Below are 25,787 nucleotides of genomic sequence, written 5' to 3'. Positions count from 1 at the left end.
TGGCTTTTTATCTTGAGTGCCCACATTCATTTATTCTGTTCCCTTAGCCAATGTGAGTGAAGAAAAGAAAAATGGGACATTTTATCTTGGAGGCTCACTGAGTGTCCTGCAGGGAACAGGTTCTCAGTAGAGGCTGTGGCCTCTCCAGCATCTCGTCAAAGAGCCGTCCCCCCACCTCTCTCTGGTGGGGTGAGGAGTGTACTGAAACTGAGACGGAAACATACATTGTTGTTGGAAGGGAGGACCGGAAAGGACCGAGGGCTTCCTTCTTACAGGATTAAGAAGTGGTTCTACCAGGTCATCAGAGGACTTGCAGGATTTGCCAGCTGCTCAGGACTGCCCTGTCCGTGTGTCAGTGTCGTGAGGTCCACACGGGATTGGCGTGTGGATGACTGTCCCCTCGGCGAAAACCCTCTGATCCCCACCGTTTTTCTCATCAGCCTCTCGGGCGATAATGATCATCATCAGAGAGGATCGTCAGTGTAAAGAATGCCAGCCTGTACGAGTTGGAGGGGCCTCTTGGCTCGGCTAGGGCGTTTCAACCACAAGGAGAAAACCGCTTCTTCCCAAGCTGCTCAAGTTAGCAAGTTGGAAAGCTTTTCTTGTTTCCAGAATCCTTTGTCCCCATTCCATAGAACTGATGGAGACTCCTGCTGTTTACTAACTGTCTCTGTCTCAACTCTCTTCCCAGTTGGCTGAGAAAGCAGATTTATTCAGTGGACCAAACCAGAAGAAACAGGTAAGGATCTGTTCATGTTTTTGTGGTTTTTCTCCAGATCATCTTGGCCTCTGACATTCTTTCTTGGATCAGTGCAAGGAAGTCAGAACATGTTTTGTGGTGTGGAAAGGTCCCCGTGAAGTCTGGTTGGACCAGCGAGGTCCCAGATGCTCTGCCAAGCGCTGGGGGTTGATGGTGACAAATCCCCACTTCTCTGGGGCCTTACTTCTGTGGATTTTCAGGCCTCTCTGCAGAGACGGCTTCTCTGCCTTGGAGCCCTTGGATCTTATCCTTGAGGCTCTCACATTCGAGCACCTTCTGTGTCCGGGGAGAAAGGAGATCGCCATGTGCCTGCCCTACTTCGTGGCTGGAGAGAGGTTGACCATAAAGAAGTAACCCAGGGTGATTCATGGCAGTTAAACGGGCCAGGTAGACCTGGCCGGGGGATGTGAGAGACATGAAAACATGTAATTCAATGTACTTGTTCCTCAGAATAGTGTGATTTGGGGCCCTTCCCCGTCAGCACACATGGTGCTCTGTGCCAGACATTTTTTATAACAAACAAGGTTTGACCTTGGGACTTGGCAGTGTTATTTCCTTACTGATGAGAAATTATTTCCTTCTTGATGGACATAGAATTGCTCCTGGCCTGTTAGTATTACCGCTAATACTGGTACTTGGAGAACTTTGGGTCTGTTTGTAAGCATGTGTGAGGAGGAGGCAAACAGGATAAAGCCCTAGAGGGGGGATCCCAGCAGCGAAGTGTTTTCTGGTCTAACAGTTTGAAAGAGGTGATAGCAATTTGTATTTCTGTCTGTGGTGCAAGGGGACACCCCTTTCACCGTGCCCTGTATCACCAGACCTTTGGTGATCTGATGCGTGAAAGGCAACAGTAGGTGTTTGCTTAAATGTGTATTTATTTGAGTGAGATCGAACATTTTTTCATCGATCTTTTTTTTTTTTAAGCTATGATCCAGTTATTTTTTTAAAAAGATTTTATTTATTTATTTGACAGAGAGGGAGCACAAGCAGGGGAAGCAGCAGAGGGCGAGGGAGAAGCAGGCTTCCGTGGAGCAGGAAGCTCGACCTGGGGCTCGATCCCAGGACCCTGAGACCATGACCTGAGCCAGAGGCAGACACTGAACTGATTGAGCTGCCCCACACCCCTGCTCCAGTTATTATTAATAATGTAATGATAAAACCTGCCATTTATGGAGCACTCGGTTTGCCACACACACTGTGCTTAGCACTTAAAAATCATTGTATAATTTTCGCCTTGCACAAGACCTTTTTAAAAAATTTTTATTTTTTAATTTTTTTAAAAGATTTTATTTACTTATTCATGAGAGACCCACAGGGAGAGGCAGAGACATAGAGGGAGAAGCAGACTCCATGCAGGGAGCCCAATGTGGGACTCGATCCCAGGACCCCAGGATCACGCCCTGAGCCAAAGGCAAATGCTCAAACACTGAGCCACCCAGGTGTTCCTTAAATTTTTTTTAAATGATTTTCCTTCTGGGATGCCTGGGTGGCTTAGCGGTTGGGCATCTGCCTTCAGTTCAGGGTGTGATCCTGGGGTCCTGGAATCGAGTTCCGTGTCGGGCTCCCTGCATGGAGCCTGCTTCTCCCTCTGCCTGTGTCTCTGCCCCTCTCTCTCTCTCTCTCTCTCTCTCTGTGTGTGTGTGTGTGTGTCAAGAATAAGTAAATAAAATCTTAAAAGATTCTCCTTCTTTCTATTTGTTGAGAGATGTCGGCAGCTAAGCTCTCCAGCTGTCCCCTGGTGTCCCTTTCCACCTCTGAGGCTCCGTCACCTGGTGATCTCAGAGCTTGGGCTTGCCTTCTGGTTTCTTCCACATATGCCATCCAAGGGGCTGATGGAGAAACAGTCGCCACCAGTGGTGAAACGTTCAATAAGGTTTTTAGGTCTGCCAGAAGTGCACCGCATGTCGCCCTGTCCATCCACCCTCCCTCCCTCCTCCATGTGCCAGCGTTTGCTGCGTGCGGTCCCACGCAGCAGGCTGCACACCTGCGTTAAGGAGGTGGATCTGGGGAGGCCGCACTGCAGGACTTGGTTCACACTGGTCTCTTTCAGCCTCTGAGGTGGGACCTCCCTCATGTTTCCTTTCTGGGTGGCTTCGGGGTGATTCATTGTTGAGGTTGGCACAGGGATGCCAGAGGGAGCCCTCCCGGGCCCCCTCTCCATGCACAGGTGCTACAGGGCCGTTGATTCGGTTTGGGGGTCCGCCTCCGTCTTGTCGAGGAAGGGCAGCCTCCCTCCGGCTGTCTTGCTCAGAATGGGTTTCTGCACAGCCTTCATAGAGACCCGTCTTTCCGTTGGCTGGCCTGGAACCCTCAGCAGAGGGGAGGTCTGTTTCTGCCTCGATGCCTCCCGCTCGCCCTCCTGGGCCTTCTCCGCATGGGCAGAGGCCCCGCTGCCCTCTCATCGTGTGGAAGATCCACCTTTCCTGTGGTTCTGGGAGGCTGGGAGGGAGTTTTTCCAAAAGGAATTCTGAGCAAGGAAGGTACCAGTGAAAGAGCAACTGACTTGTGCTCCTCCCTTCCTGTCGCCCACGGCTGGTGGCTGGTGGCATTTCCTGAAGGAGGACAAAGGAGTGGCAGAGGCACAGCAAGACTCTGGCGGCAGGAGGCAGGCGGGCTCCCAGGCCTTCCTGCGGCCTGCACACCTTGTCTCCCTGTGGAGCACCTGGGGCAGAGCAGTGGCCGCTGGCCCTCCTTGAGAAATCGGCTTGCACCAGCCAGCGTGCCGAGCGTGTTGCATACTTCTAGAATGCTCGCAGGCCACTGAGCTCGGTACCCTTTGACCCGTTTCTTGAGGACACTGAGGCCAAGCGGGGTTATCTGACCTGTCTGCAGCAACCCAGCGTGCCAGGTATGGCACCAGACTGTCTTTGAGTCGATGCAAAAGGAGCCCCCACACTGTAAAACTATGGCCTGAACTTTTAACTTATTTTCATGTCGTTTGATTTAAAAGAAAGGGTTTCCAAGTCTTACCTTTTAACAGTGTTGCTGTTTTTTTTTTTTTTAAGGTTTTATTTATTTATTTATTCATGAAAGACACACAGAGAGAGGCAGAGATATAGGCAGTTGGAAAAGCAGGCTCCCTGCCAGGAGCATCATGCGCAGGACTTGATCCCTGGGCTGCAGGATCACACCCTGAGCCAAAGGCAGATGCTCAACTGCTGAGCCACCCAGGCGTCCCATAGACAGTGGTTATTGAATGAACTCAAAGCTTTTCTCTTTCAGCTTATTTGTTTATTTTTAAAGATTTTACTTATTTATTCATGAGAGAAGAGAGAGACTGGGGCAGAGACCTAGGCAGGGGGAGAAGTAGGCTCCTCACAGGAAGCCTGATGTAGGACTTGGCCTACAGGACCGTGGCCTGAGCGAAACGCAGATGCTCAACCACTGAGCCACCCGGGTGTCCCTCTTTTAGTTTATTTAATAACTGTTTCTACTCACATAGGATCTAAATAGTCTCCATTCACATGGGTGCAAATTTAATTCTGCACTACTAGAAAACTCTCAAAATGTATTCTGAGGATGTACTGTTAATATAATCTTTGTCTTAAAAGGTTAACCCCTTTACGCAGAAATACAGAGACCCCACAGCAGCGTTCCTTGTGACCACTGAGAATAATCTAGTGCCACTCAATAGAACAAACCAGCTGCGGTGGGAGGCTTGCGTATTACTGCTTGATGTTGCTTTAGTTTTTTTATAAGTTGTGTTCCTGAAAGCTAGTAAAAGGCAGAAATCTTCCCTCCCACCACTCCCCCACCCCACAGCCTGGAAGTAAAATCTATTTGATGGGTTTGATTGTGGTAACATCCACACAGCATAGAACCTACACTTGCAGCGTCCGCTTCTGTGAGAGCAAGTGCGTTCAGACTGGTGCGTCCCTCCCCGCCATCCTCTTCAGAGCGCTTTTCATCTCACACGAAACTGTCCCCTTAAACAGTCCCCCCCATTTCCTCCCTCCCCACCCTAATAACCTCTGCTCTACCTCCTGTCTCTGCGAGTGTGACAGCTCTGGGTCCTGCGTACCGGTGAAGTCAGGCTCTGTTTGTCTTTGGGGGACTGGCTTGTTACACTTAGGACCCCATCCTCACGGTTCATCCACGTGCCCGTAGCAGGTGTCAGACTTTCCCTCCTTTTTAAGGCTGCACAGTACGCCCCTGTGGGGGGGGGGCACGTGTCGTTGATCCGTCCATCTCTTGATGGACACTTGGACGGCTTCCCGCTTTGGGCTGTTGACTATTGTTGCTGTGAACCCGAGTGTGCATCGCCTGCTTTCAGTTCCTGTGTGCGTTACTCGGAAGTGGGATTGCTGAATCCACTGGTGATAGTGCTGCGTCCTCAGACCTGGGCTCTTCCGCTTCCCACGGTGGCTGCAGCCTTCAGTCCCACCCCAGGGCTCCAGGGCTCCAGGGCTCCAGGGCTCCGGCCTTCCCACTGGCTTGCCAGTGCTTGTTTTTCCCTGCCTGCCTCCCTGCCTTCCTGCCTTCCTCCCTGCCTTCCTCCCTTCTTTCCTTCCTTCCTTCCTGCCTCCTTCCCTTCTTTCCTTCCTGCCTTCCTCCCTCCCTCCTTCCCTCCTTTCCTCCCTCCCTCCCTCCCTCCCTCCCTCCCTCCCTCCCTCCCTTCCTTCCTTCCTTCCTTCCTTCCTTCCTTCCTTCCTTCCTTCCTTCCTTCCTTCCTTCCTCCCTGCCTCCTTCCTCCCTTCCTGCCTTCCCTCCCTCTCACCCTCTTTCTTTCGAATAATAATTATCTTAATGGGTATGAAGTAGTAGCTCATTTTGCTTTTGTTTTGCATCTCCCTGATTGCTAGGGATGTTGAGCATCTTTTCCCGTGCTTTTTACCATTTGCACATCTTCTCTAGAGAAATATCTGTTTGGTTCTTTGGCCCATTTTAAATTTCACCTTAACTATTTTAGACCATATTCTGCTTCCCAGGGCTGACCGTGGGCTAGGAACTAGACAACCTTTTATTTTTCATTCTTACACTCTCATTTGGCTTTTGAAAAAGCACACATAGATTAAAAAAAATGAAAGTAATTCATGTTCATTATAGAAAATTTTATTAATACTGGAAACTAGAAAAAATCTGTCTAAATGGGATATTAAATGGTAAGCACCGTTAACCCCAGCTACATCTAATTTCAGTAGATTTCCACCTTCAGTGTTTACTTCATTAAAATCTAATTACACATATGATCTTTTTTCCTCTTTTTTAATCTCTAAATTTGGGGACAGCTTTCCTGAGCAAAGTTGCAAAGATAGCACATCGAGTCCCTGAATACCCTTCCTTGCGGCTTTCTCTTGTGCTCCCCTCAGGCGTTGCTGTGGCATGTTTGTCAGGCCTGAGGAGGAACAGGTGTTAGCACAGGACTCTGAACTGAGCCTGGGACTTGATTTGGAGCTCACAGTCCCCCCCCCCCCCCATGCTTTTCCTGCTTTGAGATCTATCCCCAGACCCTCTGTCCCACTGCGCGGTTCTGTGGCTTGATCTCCCCTGAGCCAAGTCAGTGTCTCCATCTTTCCTGCTCTTGACAGTTTGAGGAATACATCCAGGCATTTTCTAGCATGTTCCTTAGTTGGGGTGGGTCTGACCTTTTTGTCATGATGAGGCTGGAGTGACGGGTAGGCTGAGGTTGCGGGTGTTTGGGAAGAATGTCGCAGAGGTGAAGGTCTTTTTCATCCCATTGTCACATCGAGTGGTGCGTGTTCTCTGCGGGGCTCGTCAGTGGCCATGTAACCCTTGATCACCTGGCCAAGGTAGTATCGGGAGATTTCTCCTTTGTAAAGTCACCATCCCCATTATTTGGGAATAAGTTGCTGAATCCAGCCCATTCTGGAGGGGAGGATTAAACTGTTTTCACAACATGTTAAACAGTAAGAATGTCTATACTTCCTGCGACTCTTCAGGAATGTGATGTCAGTGACTGCAAGAGCAACCAACCAAGGTGGGCAGAGCACCTAGGTTGCTCAGATGGGTAGGTGGCTGCCTTTGGCTTAGGTGGTGATCCCAGGGTGCTGGGATCGAGCCCTGGGTTGGGCTCCCTGCGGGGAGTCTGCTTCTTCCTCTTTCTCTGCTTGCTCCTCTTCCTGCTTGTGCACTTGCTTGCTCTGTCTCCCTCTCTCTGTCAAATAAATAAAATCTTTAAAAAAAAAAAAAAAAAAAAAAGAGGGATGCCTGAGTGGCTCAGTGGTTGAGCGTCTGCCTTCATCTCAGGTCGTGATCGCAGGGTCCCAGGATCAAGTCCCGCATCAGGCTCAATGCAGAGTGCTTGCTTCTCCCTCTGCCTGTGTCTCTGCCTCTCTCTCTGTGTGTCTCATGAATGAATAAATAAATTCTTAAAAAAAAGAAAGAAAGAAAGAAAGAAAGAAATCAACGGGAAGTTGATATTTGGTTCAAAAAGTTGTCTTTTGTTTGTCATTTAACTTATGTCTAATTTTTCCCTATGTTCAGGTCACCAATGTGACCCTCATGAGAAGCATTTTTGGGGTCACTGTAAGATTCTTGGCCCTGTGCCATGACTCCATGGTCCCCTATTGAGCAGACATGCTTGGCTTTCCCTGAGTCTTACCTTCCTGCTGCTGCTCGTGTTGATGGGGGCTCCTTGAAGTCAAGGGTTTGGCTGGTTTGGTCTTTCTAGTGTTCGTCGGATGAAAGAAAGTTCTCATTATGTCATTCCTAGACATAACATGGAATGTTCTGGGAAGCGTGGGTGGCTCAGCAGTTGAGCATCTGCCTTTGGCTCAGGGTGTGATCCCGGGGTTGTGGGATCGAGTCCCACATCAGGCTCCCTGTGAGGAGCCTGCTTCTCCCTCTGCCTATGTCTCTGCCTTTCTCTGTCTCTCATGAATAAATAAATAATATCCTTAAAAAAATACATGGAATGTTCTAGCTTTGGAAGCTTTCCTTATGACATTTCCAGGCCTGGGGAGACTGAGTCAGAGGTGTCAGTGCTTTAACAATAACTCATGGCTTTTTAGAGATCACTCCCCCTCCCCAGTCTTGAGCCTTTAGAGTTTAGTTATCTGTTATCTAAGTATTAGGTTCTGGTTCTGCAGTTGATGCAAAAGGTGAGCATTTCTGTAATCCAAATACTCCTTGATAAAGCCCCATCCCATCCCCTGAACATTCTGTGAGGGTCCCTGGAATTGTGTTACCTGGTGTGAGGCTCACGGGGGCTGAGTCCCGTGGAGGCACAAGAGCCTGTAGGGCTCATAGCAGTTTGTCTTGCTGTCTCCAGATTTTTTACCTCCCTCTGCTTTTTGCCGCTGAGCATATAACATGGGATTTGCAGAGGCTGAAGCTGGGTGGGGCAGAGGGAAGACTGTTGGGTCTTCAGGAGGCAGAAGGGGCAGCGGTTGCAGGTGGAAGGCAGGTGCGCGGGTCCAGGTCTCTCCTTCAGCAGGAATGCACGTAGGTATCATGCAGCTCATGCTGTGGCCCTAGAACATTGGGACCGCCTGGGGGGCTTTGGCCTTAGGCGTGTACTGTCTCCTCTGCAGAGTTTCTGCTTCACAAGGTTTGGCCTGGAGCTCAGGAATCTGCATTTCTACCAAATTCCCAGCTGAGGTTGGTGTTGCTGGTCCAGGGACTCTACTTAGAGAAGCAAGCTTCCAGAGCTGCTCTGTCCTATATGGTGGCCCCTGGCTCTTTGTGGCTATTTAAATTAATGAAAATTAAATAAAAATTTTAGCTCCTGGGTCATGTTAGCCACATTTCACCTGCTCAGTAGCTGCATGTGGCTAGTAGCTACCACATTGGATAGCCCAGATCTAGAATATTTCCATCATTGTCAAAAGTTCTTTTGGGCAGTGGTGAGATTTGAATCTCCGCTTTAACACTTACTAGTTCTGTGAGTTTGGGTAAGTTCCTTAATTTCTCTGTGCCTCAGTGCCTCTACTCTGTAAGAGAGGGCTAACAGTTGTTGCCTCCCTGGGTTGGGGTGAGGTCACAGTGGGTTGGTGTGTGAGAATGCTTAGATGCCCGGCTTCTGGTGAGTATTGACAAAGGCGTATGACTGTCTGTACAGCTGAGAAGCCGGGGGTGGTGGAGGTGTGGGTCCAGCCTTTGGGTGGCAGGTAAGTTTCCTGGGGCTGCCAGGAAACTTACCCCGGTGGCATGGCAAAGGCTTCTGGGGCGTGATGCTGTGGGAGCTGGGATGGTGCCAGGCTGACAGGGGGAGGTGCCACGACTGTGGAGTGATGCCTGCCACAGCGGAGGCAGGGGCTTTTTGTGGCCCTTGGCAGGGATTGTTTCTTGCCTTCCCTCTGCAGAAGAATTGCCCTGGTTCCGAACCCATGGTCACAGGCTGAGCCTGCAGGAACCACAATCTGAGATGGGGATTGGGGGTTTGTGTGCGGGAAGTCTCCTGGGGAGGGTGTGGGGAATGGACACCCGTGGGTAGTAGCAGGAGTTGGGCTGCTGTGGGTCACAGCCACGGCCTGCAGAGCCGTCCTCTGTTGAGGTCCCGGGAGGGCTGCAGTCATTGGATGCTGGATGCAGCCTTGCCGAGGCACTCTCTTCATCTGATGATGGCAAGTTCCAAACGGGGAGAGGGGAGTAGTGGGGGGCTGCTGGATTCTTCCCCTCCAGCAGCTGGGGAGTTACCGAGCCTGTCCTGGCTCAGGGTCAGGCAGTGCAGCACAGATCACAGGTCTGGGGAAGGAGGGAATGAGGAAGGAGCTTGGGGGGCAGGGAGGTGAGGGGAGTGGCAAGGTCCTGGCACAGGAGCCTAAGGAAGCTCTGGGTCCCCACCTTTACCTGGCAGCTCAGTCGCTCTGCTATAAGGTAGGACTTTTGGAGCAGATGGATTCGGGTGCCCCATTGCTCAGAGTCTTTTGGCCCCAGATCTTGTGTTTGCTCTACTGGCTCCCAGTGCCCCTGTCTCTATACCTGGATGTGGGGAGGTTTCTTGACCCTGTTTCTGCCTGGAGGTTCTGGATTCCCGAGGGGACTCTGACTTCCTCCTTGGTCCTGGATGAGCCCTGCAGGGCCACCAGCTTGGCCAGACCCTCTCCTTGCCCTGTCTTGTGGTGCTAGGCCCTGCTGTTCTTCTCCCTTCATCCGGTCCTGGCCAGGTTCTTCTTGGGCACCCTGGGGGCTGGGTCAGAAAGGGGGTCTCAGCCAGCCTGCTTGACTCTCTGGCTGGCCAGCCCCACTCGAAGGTGTTGCTCTCAGCCTTTCTGGGAAAACCCTTGTTGCTGCCCCTGAAGCAGTCGGGGGTAGGGAAGCATCTGGCAGGTATAGGTGTCTGATGTTAGGGAGGCTGTTAGACTAGAGGTAAAAAGGCTGGAGGTGGGGACACAGGGATGGCCATGAGCTCCACTCAGTTGTCTCCAGAGGCAGTTGCTCAGCGTAATGTGCTGCCTTCTTCTGTAATGTGCTGCCTTCTTCTGGATGTGCTGGCAGAAGCTGAGTTGACAGGGTGGAGGAAACTGGGCCATTTTCTGCCCACATCCTGGGCAGGCTTCCTTCCTTGGCCATGCACACCCCTGTCCAGACTGACGGCTGCAGAACACAGAGCAGTTTTCTCTGACCACACCAATGGCACCCCAAGACCACTCTCTCTTGCTCTAGTAGACACTCAGCTCTATAGCCACAGGGGTCTAGATCCTGCGCCCTTGACCGACCACCCCGACCCCACACCTCTCCACACTGTTCATGCTATTCCTGGAGAGGCGGGAAAATGCAGTGGTTGGTTACAGGTGGACTTCCCTGGAGTCCCTGTTCCACGTCCTAGCCCCAGACCTCTCTGAGCCTGTGTCCTCCCCGGGAATGTGGAGATGGTGACGGTACCCACCTCATGCGGTTGTTAGAACATGGAAGGCATGTCTGTGTCTGTCCCCTGGAGCAGTGCCTGGCATTGTATATATGCTGTTAAAGTTCCACTGCTACTGTTGGTAACTGGTGCTACTATGGGTATTTCTTTTGCTCTGAATGTGCTCTCTCCTTCTTCTTTCCTCTGCACCTGAACTTACTACCTGGCCTAGGTGAAAATCATGCAGGAAGATTTCTGTGATGTGGTCCATGTGACTATACCTTTTGGGATTTGATTCAAATCTGGGCTCTGCTGTCACCCAGCCCTTGACCTTGAGCAGACCCCTCTCCCGTTGCCTGTTCAAACCCCAAGGGTGGGTAATGCTTCCTGTGTGTGTGTGTGGGTCAGATGGAGTGAGGGCTTAGGTAACATTATTGCCTGGATGACCCGCAGGGCAGCCTGGCACATAGTAGGGGCTTGTATAGGGTTGGCTCCTTCCCCTTCCCCTCTGGCCTTTGGTGAGTCGCTCCCCTTGGTTTGAAGTCCCTGGACATCTCCTATCCACAGAGGTTATGTGGCCTCCTGCCACCATGTTCTGCTCACACTGTGAATCTCTTATGTGACCTGAGTCCTTGGCCCTCCCTGAAGGGTAGAGACCAGCCTTGTGTGACCCACCTGGAATCTAGGGTCTCTTGTCCCCAGTCCCTCTACCCATAGAGGGTGCTCCGGAGGACAGGGTGAATGTAGCCCAGCCCTCCACGGTTGAAGCGGCTAGAGCTGAGGTTTCCCTCTTTTGCAGCATCAGCCTCCGAGAGTTGAAGACCATCTTACCCCTGGTCAACTTTAAGGTGAACAGTGCCAAGTTCCTCAAAGATAAGTTTGTGGTAAGTGTCGTAGCTTCTTGGCATGGCGATTTTGCGAACCGAGGGTCACTTAGCCTTTGAGCCCCATTGAAGGGTGCCTGGGAGAGCCCAGACATCTGTCCAGTTCATAGTCCTAGGTGAGGACGTCATCCACACCATCCATGCAGTCCTAGGTGAGAACCACGAGTGCGGTCTTTCCCTTCACTCACTGTCCCACAGCCTGCTGTCCTTCAAGTAACATGAACAAATTTGTTTCTTTTGGAAAATATTATGAAAGGTTCCCTAGGTAAGGTTGTCAAGAGCATGGTATTCTGTATCCAGTCCTCATAATATAGCTGTCAGAGTGGGCTCCTCTCTGGCTTTCCCCCAACTTCCTACCCAGCCCTCCTTCTACTCATCATTGAGTTTGTATGTGGTCTGCTGTAATTACGCTGTTGGGAGGTAAAGTGGGTAAAGTCACCCTGAGGGTGATGGCGTAGGGTAGGGCAAGTGGGGCCTTCCTGAATGGTGTAAGGATGGAGATGATGCCTAGGCACCCCCCCGACTGGTGCTCAGAGAGATCCTGAATCTTGTCAGGAAGCCAGTGATGCTCCATCTCCCTAGCTCCAGTTGTGGGACTCACATGACCTTGCCACTTGCTTGCTGGCAGCCCCGGTCATAGGCTTCCTCAAGCCAAGAAAGGGCATTCATATTTGTGCCAGTGAGTTCTTGGAAGAGTTCACCCACTTTGTGGCTACCAAGCCATCTTTTGACTTGCCTAGAGCATTCCAACTATTCCAGGAAGGCAGAAACAGAGACAGTGGGAAGCGTTACCATTGATCACCACATCTTGGAATCTTGTTCTTTATCAGGGCTTCCCTGAGCTGGCAATATGTAGATGTTACTGGTTTGGTTTGGAGGAAGTCCTAGGGAGGGGGGGTGGGGGGTGGTTTTTATTTTACAGATGAAGAAACTGAGGATCTGAATGGGATCAGGTAAATCGTCCAAAGCCATTAAGCAATTCAGAGGACAAGCCTTGACTGGGGTTGAACTCTAACTCCAAAGGCTTGGTTAATTTTCCCATGCTTTTAGAATGCCCTGTCTGCCCAGACCTTATTACACTAGGTCTAGATTTGGAAGTGTCTTCTGCCCCCAGAGGGAAGAGTTCTGCATCACAGCTCTTGGAATTCTGGCTGAGTTGCTTCCATTTAGGGGGTTCAAGGGCAGGATCTTACCTGGTGGGGCCCTTGGTGGGTGTGTTCTCCAGGCAGGTAAATTAGGAAACCCGTGAACAGTTTGGGCTCAGAGGAATGTGAGTTTGGTTTTGACCAGAGCTGTGGAAGAGCCATTCCACCTGGTAACAGTGAGGCGGCATTCTGGTGGGGGACGTAAGAGATCGCATGGTCACTTTTTTTTTTTTGTCTTTAATTTACAGGAAATTGGTGCACACAAAGATGAGCTCAGCTTTGAGCAGTTCCACCTGTTCTATAAAAAACTTATGTTTGAGCAGCAAAAGTCGGTAAGACAATTCTTGAGCAAATTATCAGTGTTTCTGTTTCTGTTTCCCCTGTGCCTCAAAGTCTGGTGTGTCCCTAAGAAACCCATGAGACCCATTGAGTGTCCCCTCTCAGCAAGGAAAGACACAGTGGGAATGACCGTGACGTCCTCGTTTCATCGTTAGATTGGTAGACGCGCGAGAGAGCTGTGGGGGAAATGGAAGGAACGTGAGAAGTCTGGAATTAAATTCAGCCTATGAAAGTAAAACAAGTTCAGTTAATTTGGTTGCACTATCTCCTCATGGAAGGAAATTTATCAAATCATTAAGGGTAACCATCTCTGGGTTGAGGGATTATGTGTGTGATCTTTTTTAAAATGCTTTTATTCAATATTTATGAGAATATTTTTTATTAAGATAATATGCCATTTTAAAATTAAATTAAGATGTGCATACATTTTGACCTGACGGTGGCATTTTGGGAACTCTATTTGAGAGAAATGAGGGCATGGGGACCTTAGAATTTATTACCAGATTGTTTGTTGCAGCGTTACTTATTCTGGCAAAATACCTGGAAACCATCTGCCTGCCTCTCAGTAGAGGAATAGCTGAGTGAAATTATGGTCCATCCATACCATGCAACATTATGCAGCTGATTAAGAAGCCTGACTGAGTCTCTCTGTTTGTTGATCTGGAGGGATGTTCATGATATTTTGTGAGCAAAGCTGGCAGCAGATTCACCCGAGGAACTAAGTCTGATGAAAAAACAAAACCAGAACCAAAACCAGGATATAATAATCCTCCTCCATATGTCTCTGTGTGTTTTTATGAACAGGGAAGAAGTATGGAAGGATACACACTTCGCATTTAATGCTGATCTTGTCTGTGTATTGAAGGGGTTTGGGAAGATGGGCAGCAGAGATAACTGCATTTTTCTTTGCACACCTCAGTTTTTTTTGACTTGTTCCAAAGAGCACATTACTCGCGCGCACACACACACACACACAAAGTCCCATAAAGCATAAAGCTTAAACAAAGGGGTTCAGTGCAGTGTATGGAGCGCAGTGCCTGGAGGGTGGCGCATGCCCCACAAACAAGAGGCTCTGTTATCAAAAGAGGGCTTTGCAGGTAGCAAAACTGGGTCTAGAGCAGAGCTGCAGAGCAGAGAGGATGTGGGACTTGGAGCCAGAGATCTGGTTTCTCCAACTAGCTATGTGATCTGAGGCTCTCAGCCTCAGTCTTCTCATCTGTGCAATGGGGTTGGGGATTCCAGCCCCACCAGGCTCTTGGGACAACTGAATGAGGGCTTGGGATGGGAGGAAGTCAAGAGTGCAGGCATTTTCAGTGATAAGCATATGAAAGTCACTAGAAGGGGAGGGGGGTGCCTGGCTGGCTCAATTGGTAGAGCATACGACTTTTGATCTTAGGGTTGGGAGTTCAAGCCCCACATTGGGTATAGTGCCTACTTATTAAAAAAAAAAATACAACAAAGTCGCTAGAAGACACTTAGTAATTGCTTTTTGCATGCAGTCCTGCAGGTGGGCACAGGATGAGGTTTCTTGATAGGTGACCACTGGCTGTAGGATTTTAGATGTATCTGAGGCAAAGACATGGGAGCAGCATCTCCAGTGTGCCTAGATTGGGGGAAAAATACATGATTTTTTAGAGTAAAACATTCCACTGCATTGTATTAATTTTCACATATTAGTTCTTGGTTTGCCAAATAGAGTACAGGGGATTGAAAGACCTGGATTTCAGCCCCAGCTTGACCTTGGCTGACCACAAGTGATTTTGGGAAAAGCCATCTTTTCCCCCTTCATTCAGCTGGCTCTGTAAAATGAAGATATTAAATCAGGTCATTGGTTATAAAACATTTTAAATTATGTAACCATCCACTCCTTTTTTATATGAAAACTTAATAAAAAAACTGCTGCATAAAAGCTGATCAAAACAGCTTTTTAGGTTAAAATCTGTAAGTTTTATTTGTAATCAGTTCTTGAGAACAATGAAAATGTCTGATGACAATGTACCAGTGGAATCCAGAATAATGACAATTGGTGTCTTATGCAATTGACCAGGATTGAGAAAACCTTGATTCACTCAAGATAAGTAGTTGCAAATAACAGTTTTTATAATCAGTTGCCTTGAAATTTCAGGATGCTGTCTCATCAGACAGATGGCAGGCAAAGCTTGAGAATAAGGTTTGCACTAAAGCTAATTCATCTGCCAGCATAGGTTAACCCATTGATGGGCTGTTTGCATGATAAAATTCCACCTAAGACTTATTTCAACCTCTACTTTCTTTATGGTTCTTTTTGAGGCTAACGTGTGTGTTTGAGAGGGAGGAGGTGGAGGAAAAATTTGAGTCCGATTTCTGCAGAATCGCTGAATCCTCTGGGGGTAATTTAGATTGCCCAGTTTTGGAGGGGAAAAAACATCTGTTCCAGAGGCTCCTTCTCTTGGCCAGAACCCATTCAGCCTGCATTCTATTAGACTTGGCCTAATGGTTTAAATGTTTTTCAAATGAATTGCCTACATTTAAAACTTAAGAGATTTCATGTTAACATCTAGATTTTTCTGCTGCTTCTGAAAAAAAATTGACATGTGGCTATATATGGGTCCTGAGTTCCCCATGAGGACATCTGAGTAGGAAGGAAGCAAGCATTCTCTGGCTTGCCCAGCTCCCACCTACCCCGACCCGGCCCCCCCCCCCCCCCCCCCCCCAGCTTTCTCTACTAATTTATGTTGCCTGCCACACCCCAAAGGCTTTTGATCTCCAGCACTGGAGGGTGTAACTGACTTGTAATTTGAATAACAAAGCCCCAAGCTCTATAGATAGTGGCCAGTTTGAGAAACCTCACTACTCTTGTGTAGGTAAATGCCCCTCCCCTTCTGTCAGCATATAATTTGCTTCTTGAGCTCCTTGTTGGCAGTACAGAGCACAGAAAAGCAAGAGCTGTGTGCTCTGAGAGGCTCAGCTGGATTTCTTAGGCTCCTTTGGGGAGACAGGGCTCCCCCTGGTGATGGACAATTCCCCCTCACCCCCCAGACTAGAACCAGGAGTGGGTTCCTGCTCATCAGTAGCTATGGATTTCCAACTTGAGGTAGTTAGCTGCACCTGCTTATGTTTCCACAGCCAAGCCTCAAAGCTTCTAAAAGTTTTGCAGCAGCAGGAAGACAAATTTAATTCCATGTGTGTCCCTGATGATAAGCCTCTAGCTAGGCTGTACTAACAATATTACGAATAGAGATCATAGCAAATGTTTCCTAAGTGTGAACTATAATATACGCTGGGGCTGGGTGCTGTGCTGAGTGTTGTCCATGCATTTAGTTCTCCTCACAATTGTGTGAGAGGCACCAGTATTATTCCCATTTTACAGATGAAGAACCTGAAGCTCAGAGAGCTTACTTGCTAGAGGTTATACAGCTCAAAAGCTGCAGAGCTAGGATTTGAGTTCCCTTTTGCCCAACTTCAGTGCCCAGCCACTGATACTTGCTTTTAATTCTGAAAACATTTGTATCAAGGGACATTTCAAACATACAGAAGCAGAGGCTATAGTGTAGCAAACCCCACGTACCCATCAGCTAGTTTCACCAATGATCCACTCATGGGACTTCTTTTTCATCTTGCTTTAATCCACTTTCCTCTGCTCATGTAATTTTGAAGCAAACCCAGCATTGTATTATTTCTCCCTCGAATGCTTTAATGCTCAGCTTCATAACTGTTCCTCCGCTACCTCCCCACCAAATATAGGAAGGCCTGCCTTGGTTAGTGGCGCCTGGGCAGGAGGCACTTACAGGCCCTGATCATCCGCAAGGATGGCTCGCTAATTTCCTTCTTGCTCTTGGTCCAGGACTTGAGTTTCACCCCTGTGGGATGCGGTGGTCAGGTAGCAGTTTATTCATCTGCTTATACCCCCTGTCTTTTCATACCATCTATTCTCTGTACCCTCCGGTAGATTCCTTTGGAAATGTGTTACGGTTCTGTATTAGCTGCATTGCAGCATCACCACGATGTGCATTGTTCTTTCAGCTTTTGGGGCTTGGGCATTCTGGCATGAGTTGGCTCGATTATCTGCTTTAGGGTCTCATAGGAGTTTAGCCTGAGGCTGTGGTCTCATCTTGAGGCTCAAGTGGGAAAAGATCTGCTTCCAAGCTCATGAGGTTGTGGAAGATGCAGTTCCCTGCAGGTGTGGGACTGAGGGTTCAGTTTCTTGCTGGCCAGAGGCTACCCACAGCTCCTAGATGCTGCTGCCCACAGCTCCATAATGGATGGGACTCCCCTACATAGGTGCTGGCTTCCTCAAAGGTGGCAAGACAGGTGCTCAGTCGTGTATAGCATCATCATGTAGTCATAGACACATGATCATGTACATCCCATTACTTTTGCAAGTTGGCAGGGACCATGCAGGAGTGTGAATACTGGGAGGACATCCTGGGGCCGTGTTAAAAGTCTGTCCACCAAGGGTTCCCATGAACCCAACATCCACAGTTGCTCTCCAGCAGCTCACAAATAATAATCAGCTCTCAAAGGTATCTAGTGTGATTCAAAGAACAAGTGCCTTTCCAACCCTGCAAGGTACCAGAAGGCAAACACACAGCCTTCCACCATCCATCGCCATCCCCCGGGATCTAAATGTAGGCGTCTTCAATGCTTCTTGGCCTATTAAAAGAGAAAATAGCTGTAATTTTTTTGAAGGTGGCACTAATCTTGCTTTCACATTACTCGTAGCTGACAACGGTATTAAGTTCCCAGATGCTCAGTCTTATCAGTTACATAGGGTTGATGGTATCCATCCTCCAGGCTAATTGAGAGGATGAAAAAGGCTCATCGAGAGCAGTCACCCAGTAGCTGGCCCCCCAGGACAGCTTGTCCTTTCATGAGCCAGAATCTCCTCTGGAGGAAGTGAGTACAGCTGGCTGTGGTCTTCTGCTCCCTGTCCTGCCTCAAAAGGACCATCTTGGTCAGGGTCAATGGGTTTCCCAGAGGGTCCTTTGGTACCTCACTGACCAGGCAACACTTGATTGGAAATTCATTTCTGATGTTTGAATAAGTTGCATTATCATCAAAATAACACATAGTTATAACAGAGAAGTAGGAAGTGCGTACAAATAAAAAGATAATTGAAATGTCTTCAAACCTTCTATAGTTATATATTTAGTAGAAAGATTAATATTTACTCTTCGAGATTTTTTACATGGGTGCAAGCATATGTGAAGTGAGTCACATTCTGTGATGATATTGTGGCTGAGGGTTCCAGGGAATAGCGCACATTATTCTAATGGGCGTGAGGAGGGTAGGAGGGGGAGAAGCATCCAAAGTGCAAAAATCAGCCATGGAATCTCTGGTTGGCTTTTTCTGTCATTTTCCCTTTGGCCCCCTGGCACCAAATGGCTCATGTAACCCACTAAGCAGAGTGTGTAAGGTATATTACACTATGGAGGGTGTGCTTCCCTCCACCCCTCTGTGGGGAGACTCATTCCCTGACCTCAGATTGACCTCGACACCTCTGGCCCTTGCTCTTGTGGTCTCCATCCTTTGGCACAGCCCCTTTTTTTGTCTCCAGGGAATCAAAAGTCCGAGGTGACTTGTAGCCTTTAGTTCTATTTATCCATTATTTTAGGCACTCATTCAACAAATGTTTGAGCCAGGAGGGCACAGTGGTTAACAAAACAGACATCTCCCCTCACCTCATTGATCTTTTGCTGGGGCCAGAGGGGACATTACCTGTAGCCACACATCCTGGTTTGGTAGACTCTGACCACATAACCCTGCACAGTAATGATAGAATAACTTAATTGCTGTCTCTCCACTATGTGCCTATAGCATCTAGAATGTTCTTCTCTCATTGCTAGGTTGTCATTATTTGCTTTGTGGGCATTTGCACGTACTGTGCAGGCCAGTGGAGAAGTGCCAAAATAGACCAGGATTGAAATGCAGGCTCTATGACGTTCTAGATGTGTCACCTCGGAACAACTGCTGGTCGTCTCAGAGCCTGTTTCTTGTATCTGACTGGGGTTTGTTTCAGTGCCTTCCTGATGGGATGGGGAGCTGGGGTTGAGGCTGCCCTGCATCAGCTCCCAACAAGCCTTGTTTGTTCCCCAGTGTTGCCACTACAGACTCCAGCTAAGCAGGTTCTGTCTCTTGCAGTCGGGGTGTGAGCAGTGCTGATGCCCCCTGACGTCTCCAGGGAGAATCTGTTCCTTGCCTCTCTCCCCACTTCTGGTATTTGCTAGCCATCCTGGGTACTCCTTGCTCTGTAGACACATCGCTCCCATCTCTGTCACTGGTCATCATGTGGCCACCTAGTCCTGGCCTGTGCCAGCTCCAGATGTCTCCTTTATAAGGACGACTCATAGCATTAGGGCCTGCCCTAATCCAGGAGAACCTTGCCTTCACTGGATCATATCTGCAAAGACCCTATTTCCAAATAAAGTCACATTCACAGGTGGGGAGGGAGGGGATGGGGCTTGCACAGATCTTTTGGGGGCCACATTTGTAGCCATCACACATGCTGTAACCTCTTCCATTGATAGAGTGCCCTCCCTGACACATTTTCCCTTTTGGAACGCTGCCCTATTTCTCTGCCCCGTGAAGGAACCTGCTCCAGGAGCCCCATCAGAATCGCTGTCTGAGAGAGATTCCCCAATCTCTCTCTCCGCTCCTGAGCCTGTCCCAGCCATGTATCCAAGCCTCCCACCCCATGGCAGTTCATCCTGTCATATCACCGGGGACCTCCACATTGTGAAAGCCGCTGGTCGGTCCTCTGGCCTTTATCGTGCCCACTGGGTGGCATGGATCACAGTTGGTCACTCTCTCCTGGATGTTGTCACTTGGCTTTGGGATACTACGCTGTCTTCGCTGTCCTCTTACCTCGCTATCCACGGGTTCACAACATCTTTGGCTGGGTCTTTGATTTCTTGGTGTCTGAAGGTTGGTGATTGTCAGGCAGGGCCAGTGCTTAGCCAGATTCTCCCATCTAACTGCCAGGTTGCCTTGCATCTCACACTGGAATGTCCAGAAGGGACCTTGTGATGCTCTTCCCTCCCACTGCAGTGGACACGTGACTGGCTTCTCTGTTGGATGGACCCAGAAATCTTCTTGCCTTCTGTCTTCCATTCCCCAGAACCCCCATCCCCCCACCTGCCCTATTGCGCTGCATCATTAAATTTTGCTTCTGCTTATGCAAGTGGAGAGCCTCAGGTTGGTAATACTTGCCTTTTTTGCTTTCAATCCTTCTGCCCCTCTCTGGACCCTGAGGGGCTGATTCCCACAAGTACATTCCCAGGTGCCTCTGCCAGCAGGTTCAGCAAATGGGGTGACCAGGATGGAGATACAGGATACAAGAGGGGAAACTGGGTGTTTCTTTTCCCCACGTTTTCTGGCTCTGGAAGTGTCTCTGCAGTAGGAGCTCTTCCTTTGTCCCAGCTGTCCACCTGGCTGAAATGGGGTGGGGCACTTTTTTGTGCTTCATTGAAAAGAAGTAAAGGAACTGACTGGCTTTAGGGTCTAGCAGAGTGGGTAATTGAGGATAAGTCCCAGACCAGGTTTTCTGCAGGTATAAGGAAACCAGTCTCTGGGTTTGGTTTGGAAGGGATCTGGCCTTAAATACTAGGTTGATCTAGTGATCTAAGTGCCAAGTAAGTCCAAATAACAAAGAGCATGCACTGCCCCAAATTCTCTTTTTTTTTTTTTTTTTAAGTAAAGAAATAGCTATGCTATAAATTACACGTAAATAGAAGGAAGTACTTCTGAGTTTTCCTCAAAGAGTGGCTCTTAACCTTTTTGGGTGACCTATTTCTTTGAGATGCTGATTAAAGCTGTAGATCATCTTTCCAGAAAAAAAAAAAAACAAACACATATATGCACAGACTTACACAGATCTCCTGATGCTTCCGCAGGGGCCTGTAGATACCTTTTGCAGAATGTTGGTTTTCCACGTGTCATTCTGGACTCCAAGTAGCTTGGCAAGCAGACTGGGGAGTCCAGAGCAGGAGTGGTATTTATATCACTAGCATTTGTAACGTGCCAGTGGCTGCATTTCCATTTGTGCTCTGAACTTTTCAAATGCTTATCCAATCGCAGTCTCATTAAAGACCACTAAAGTAATGCTACCTCCCCAGAAGCAGACACAAGGTATGAGTGAATGTGTGCGTGCACATGCATGTATAAGGTGCTCGCAGTGCATTGGTGTCAGCAGAAGCTGGGGGGAAAGTCACGCCAGGCTCCCTGGTGGAAGAGCGCTCCATCGTTACAGCAATAGTCACAACATCAGCAGGCTGCAAAGAGCAGGACCAAAGCTGTCCAGTAGTTCTTTTATTCTCTTGAGTTTGAAGATGAAAAGTTAGCTCACTGAAGTAGTACAGATCTGAAATGTAGCAGGGAGGGTGTGGAAAAGGTTCTGCGTTTTCTGCTGGGGGCTCTGGGCAGGACCGTTGCTGGGAAAGCAGTTTGATCAATCTATCAAAGTTAATATGCACACCCCATACCCGTCCAGGTGCTTTCCTAAGAATCTACCCCTTGGAACTATCTGTGCAGCAGGACAAAAATAGACACGTACGTGGAGATTCTTTGTAATACTGAGCCTAATGGCAGAAAATCAGTAATGTACACAGTATGGAATACAATGTGGGTTTTCCAAGTAGTGAGGCAGGACTGTATGGGGTTTGCAGAATAATAAGTAAAGCCTAAAATCAACAGCTAAAAGTTTGGAGACATGGATGTAATTATAAGATGTAATTAAATGAATATCCATCAAACACATTCTAGAAGGAAACCTACCAAATTATTAAGATTGATTGCTTCTCAGGAATAAGACTAAAGAGGAGGTGGGGAAGACTTCTACCTTTTTTGTAGAAGGGGGTGAGGAAGACTTTTCTACTTCCTACGTTTCTGCCATATTTGAATATTTATAAATCATACCAGTTGCAATTTTCTAATAAACTGTCCATTTGAATTGTCTTGACTTGTCCAATGTTCTTATTTTTTATGTGTTTTTCTTCTATTTTCTATTTCAGATTCTTGATGAATTCAAAAAAGATTCTTCCGTGTTCATCTTGGGGTGAGGCACCTCTTCTGGGGTATTATTCAGGGTGGCTGTGCAGAGCAGTGCCTATGTGGGTCCTTCCAGTTGGGCCAGCTGCCTGCCTCCAGGAGGGCCACCTCTGTGGGAAGCCACAGTGGCAAGGGGCAATGATCTCCACAGGGGCAAGGTCTCCCACTGGGGAATTGGCTTTCCTGAGCCAGTGGCATGGATAAACATGAACAGCAACAGGGTGTGTGGTGTGGTGGGAGGGTGGCCCAGAAGGTTCTGTAGAGAAGCCTATATGCTTTAGGACCTGCTTTTCCAGAAAGGAGTTTGGGAACTTCCTGGTTAAGCAGGTTTAAGTGAATTAAAATGAGTTGAAGCATATTAAAGTGCTTCATGCAGTGTGTGAGGTGGCAAAGAGCTTATAAATAGTGATAACGGTATTATTACAGTGTAAGTGCTGCAGGACTTGTTAGAACCTTTACTATTCTTTTTTTTTTTTTTTTTTTTTAAGATTTATTTATTTATTATTTTAAAGAGAGTGCAAGTGAGCCAGAGGAGGGGTAGAGGGAGAGGGAGAAAGTGAATCTCAAGCAGACTCTGCACGGAGCTTGGAGCCCAGTGCAGGGCTTGCTTTCACAACCCTGAGATTGTGACATGAGCCAAAACCAAGAGTTGGATGCTCAACTGACTGAGCACCCAGGCGCCCCAAGATCTTTACTGTTCTTACAAATTCCCCAGGTGAGGGATTTATGAAGGGGTTCTGTGTTTCCCAGGCCTCTCTGCCTGGGAGATATGTTTGCCCTGGAGTTAACAGCACCTAAAGATGATTTGTGGTGCGCTGATTTAGGTCTGCTTTTCAGAAGCTGCTCTCATTGATGAGGACACTCTGGCAACTAATCCCTCTGTCCCTTTCTAAACCAGAAACCTCAAAACTGCAAGTATGTATGAAGCAAGTCTTATTCTTATATCGTCTTTTAAGGAAAATGTTAGTGTTAGATCATCAGGCTGGTTAGCAAAGAAGTTTACAAATACACCCATAATTAAAGACAATAGACTTTTGAATCTCGAGTCTTTAGTAAAGGGAACAAGCTGAAAGTGTGTTGTATTTCCTGTATTTAAAAAGACCCCCGCACCCCCCCCCCCAAAAAAAAAGACTCCCTCAGGGCGCCTGGGTGGCTCAATGGGTTAAGTGTCTGCCTTTAGCTCAGGTCATGATCTCAGGGTCTCTGGGAGGGAGCCCCAGGATTGAGCAGGGAGTCTGCTTCTCCCTCTGCTACCTCCCTCCACTTGTGTGTTCCCACACACTCTCTCTCTCTCTCTCTCTCTCTCAAATAAAGTCTTAAAAAACAAAATAAAAGACCCCTCACACACATACACACAGATATCTTGCAGATGCTCAGTGTAAAGTACAGATTTCCTTGGAAAGTTCTGTTCTGCAGAATGCACTTTACATAGAAACCAGTGTTACTGTGCCAGTCCCGTGAGGTCCCAGGTTTCCAATAGCCACGACCTCCTCTACAGCAGCTGCTCAGGCTGCTGGCTGAGGTGGAGTCTCTGTGTATGCAGGTGAACAGTTCTCTCATCGCAAACAGAAAATCCTCCCACCAGTGGACCTGTCTGCTCCCAAAGCCTGTGTCTTGTATCTTTAGGCTGATTCTCCCCATCTGCCCAGAATCTGAGGGGCTTCATTGGGCCCCCATTCCTGCTTCAGAGCCCTCGGTGGCTCAGCAAGCTCTGCACTGTGGCTTCTGAGGAGACCCTCTGATGGGGCCCTGTTCGCTTCTCCAGTATGGGCTCCCCCAAGATGCTGTCCACATCCTGCCCTACCCAAGCATTTGCTGTGTGGTTCAGGTCTGCCCCTCTCCCCCCTCCGTCTCCCCCACTTCTCTTTTCCGTTAGGCCTTTGCATATGTGATTCCCTTTGCCTGAGCTCCCTTCCACTTCCTGGTGAGCCCCTCCTCATTCTCTGAGACACTAGCAGCTGCTGCATCCTCCAGAAAGCCTCCCTGGTCCTCCAAGTCTGGGTTTGGGTCCCCACCTTTCCACGGTCACCCATGTCCTTACTGCCCTGTGTCCCCTAAGGCCACACTCCTGTGGTACTCTGCAGATTGCGGGGTGCCCCAGAAGCCCCTGGGAGCAGCCAAGTGCAGATTCCGGGGCCCTGCCCTACCAGGTTCTGGTCCCTCCTTGCCTCTTTCCAGGTCAGGGATGTGGCATCTGCTACCTTGTCTCCCCGGGGGGACTCGCAGGGTGTCTGGTGGCAGGCCGCCTGGTTGACAGCTTCTGTAGAGTGTGTCCTCTCTAAACACCCTCCCTTTCCCCGAGGGCAGCAACACTGACCGGCCGGACGCCTCTGCTGTTCACCTGCACGACTTCCAGCGCTTTCTCTTACATGAGCAACAGGTAAGAGGCACACAGGGCTGGGAGGAGCTGCCTGGGCCGATGTCTCCTCTTCCCCCCCACCTGTCACCTGGCCTGTGGTTGTCATGAAATGTGGGTGCTCCCTGCCCAGTGCCACTTTGGTGGGTTAGACTCTGGAAAGAAAACAGCTTCATTGGGGTCCTTGTCCCAGGTGCACATCGCGGGAGGGGGAATGAGAGCCATCCAGGCTTGCGGGGGTCTGTTCCCACCTCCTGGCTTCTGCTCCTTCTCCTGGCTCGTCGCCTGTGTACTTTCCCGGAAGCCCTCCTTGGCCGATGGGAAGAGGTGACAGGTGGAGGAGCCTGCCGGGTCCTCTGGGGGAGAGGTTAGCACAGCTGTCCTTAAGCAGATGACACACTGGGAAGTCTTCTGGAGCGTTTGTGTTCAGGCTCCGCACTGGTGGCAGAGCGAAGATGTTTTGTGTTGGGCTGGTGTGTGCTTTCCATCACCGTGGTTCTGCCCAACAGGGCATACTGGACATATCTGCAGACATTTTTGGTTGTCACAACTGGGAGGGCTTCTGGCATCTAGTGGGTGGAGGCCAAGGGTGCTGCTCAGCCTTCTGAAATGCACAGGTCACCAGCCCCCTACCAAGGGGTTACCCGACCCCAAATGTCAGTAGTGCCATGGTGGAGAACCTGTGAGCTCAGCTGAGAGAATCCCGAGATCCTCTTCCTAGCTGTGTGACGTTAGGTCGGTGGTTTGACCTTTCTGCTCCCCAGTTTCCTCTGTGAATGAGGATGGGAACCCTACTTCCCAGAATTTGTCAGATTGTAATGATCTTCGTGGATGTGTATGAGTATGAATATACCTGCATATTCACATAGATATTGAAAAAAAAATTAAGTTTTTATTTATTAGAGCATAAGGGGGTGGGAAGGGGCAGAGGGGGAGGGAGAAGCAGGCTCCTCTCTGAGCAGGGAGCCTGATGTGGGAGATGTGGGGCTCAATCCCAGGATCCTGAGATCATGACCTGAACCAAAGGCAGACGCTCAGCCAATTAAGCCACCCAGGTGCCCCATATATTTAAAGTTTTGATATATGTCACTGGAGTTGCCTTTACTATTTTTTCTCCTTATTTAATTGTTTGGGTGTTTTTATAATAGACTATTTTTTTAGAGCCATTTTAAGTTCATAGCAATATTCAGTTAATCTGCTTCTCAAAAAAATTCCATTGCAGAACATCTCAGACAAAGACAAAAGTGGACAGACTAGCATCCTGGATCACCATGTACTCATCGCTCAGATTAGGAAATTATGCTTGTTTTTTCCAATTTTATTTCACCTGTCCTCCATTCCACGCCCACGTACCTCCTTTCCTTTCCCCTTCTTCTTCATTTCTTCACTGGAATATTTTAAAGCAACCCCCGTACTGTGTTATCATTTCATTTTTAAATACTTCAGTTGTGTCTCTTTTACAGATCCACAAAACATAACCACGATAGTGCCGTTCTACAGTCAACACTGTTACTGTCACCTGATGCATATC

At 48.7% G+C, this 25,787-nt stretch overlaps 1 protein-coding gene across 8 annotated transcripts in view; it reads left to right on the top strand.

Moving 5' to 3' along the window:
* PLCG2 (phospholipase C gamma 2) overlaps positions 1 to 25,787 on the top strand; it is a 174,059-nt gene that overhangs the window by 85,372 nt on the left and 62,900 nt on the right. For all 8 annotated transcript variants that reach the window (XM_025426966.3, XM_025426964.3, XM_025426967.3 and 5 more), the window contains 5 exons: positions 692 to 739; positions 11,308 to 11,392; positions 12,786 to 12,869; positions 21,864 to 21,907; positions 24,208 to 24,280. In XM_025426966.3, the coding sequence (XP_025282751.1) occupies positions 692 to 739; positions 11,308 to 11,392; positions 12,786 to 12,869; positions 21,864 to 21,907; positions 24,208 to 24,280 (334 nt within the window). The remainder of the gene's footprint in view (positions 1 to 691; positions 740 to 11,307; positions 11,393 to 12,785; positions 12,870 to 21,863; positions 21,908 to 24,207; positions 24,281 to 25,787) is intronic.

The sequence above is a fragment of the Canis lupus genome, chromosome 5 (assembly GCF_003254725.2).
Source record: "Canis lupus dingo isolate Sandy chromosome 5, ASM325472v2, whole genome shotgun sequence".
Taxonomy (NCBI): domain Eukaryota; kingdom Metazoa; phylum Chordata; class Mammalia; order Carnivora; family Canidae; genus Canis; species Canis lupus.
This window is presented reverse-complemented; position numbering and strand designations above follow the sequence as displayed.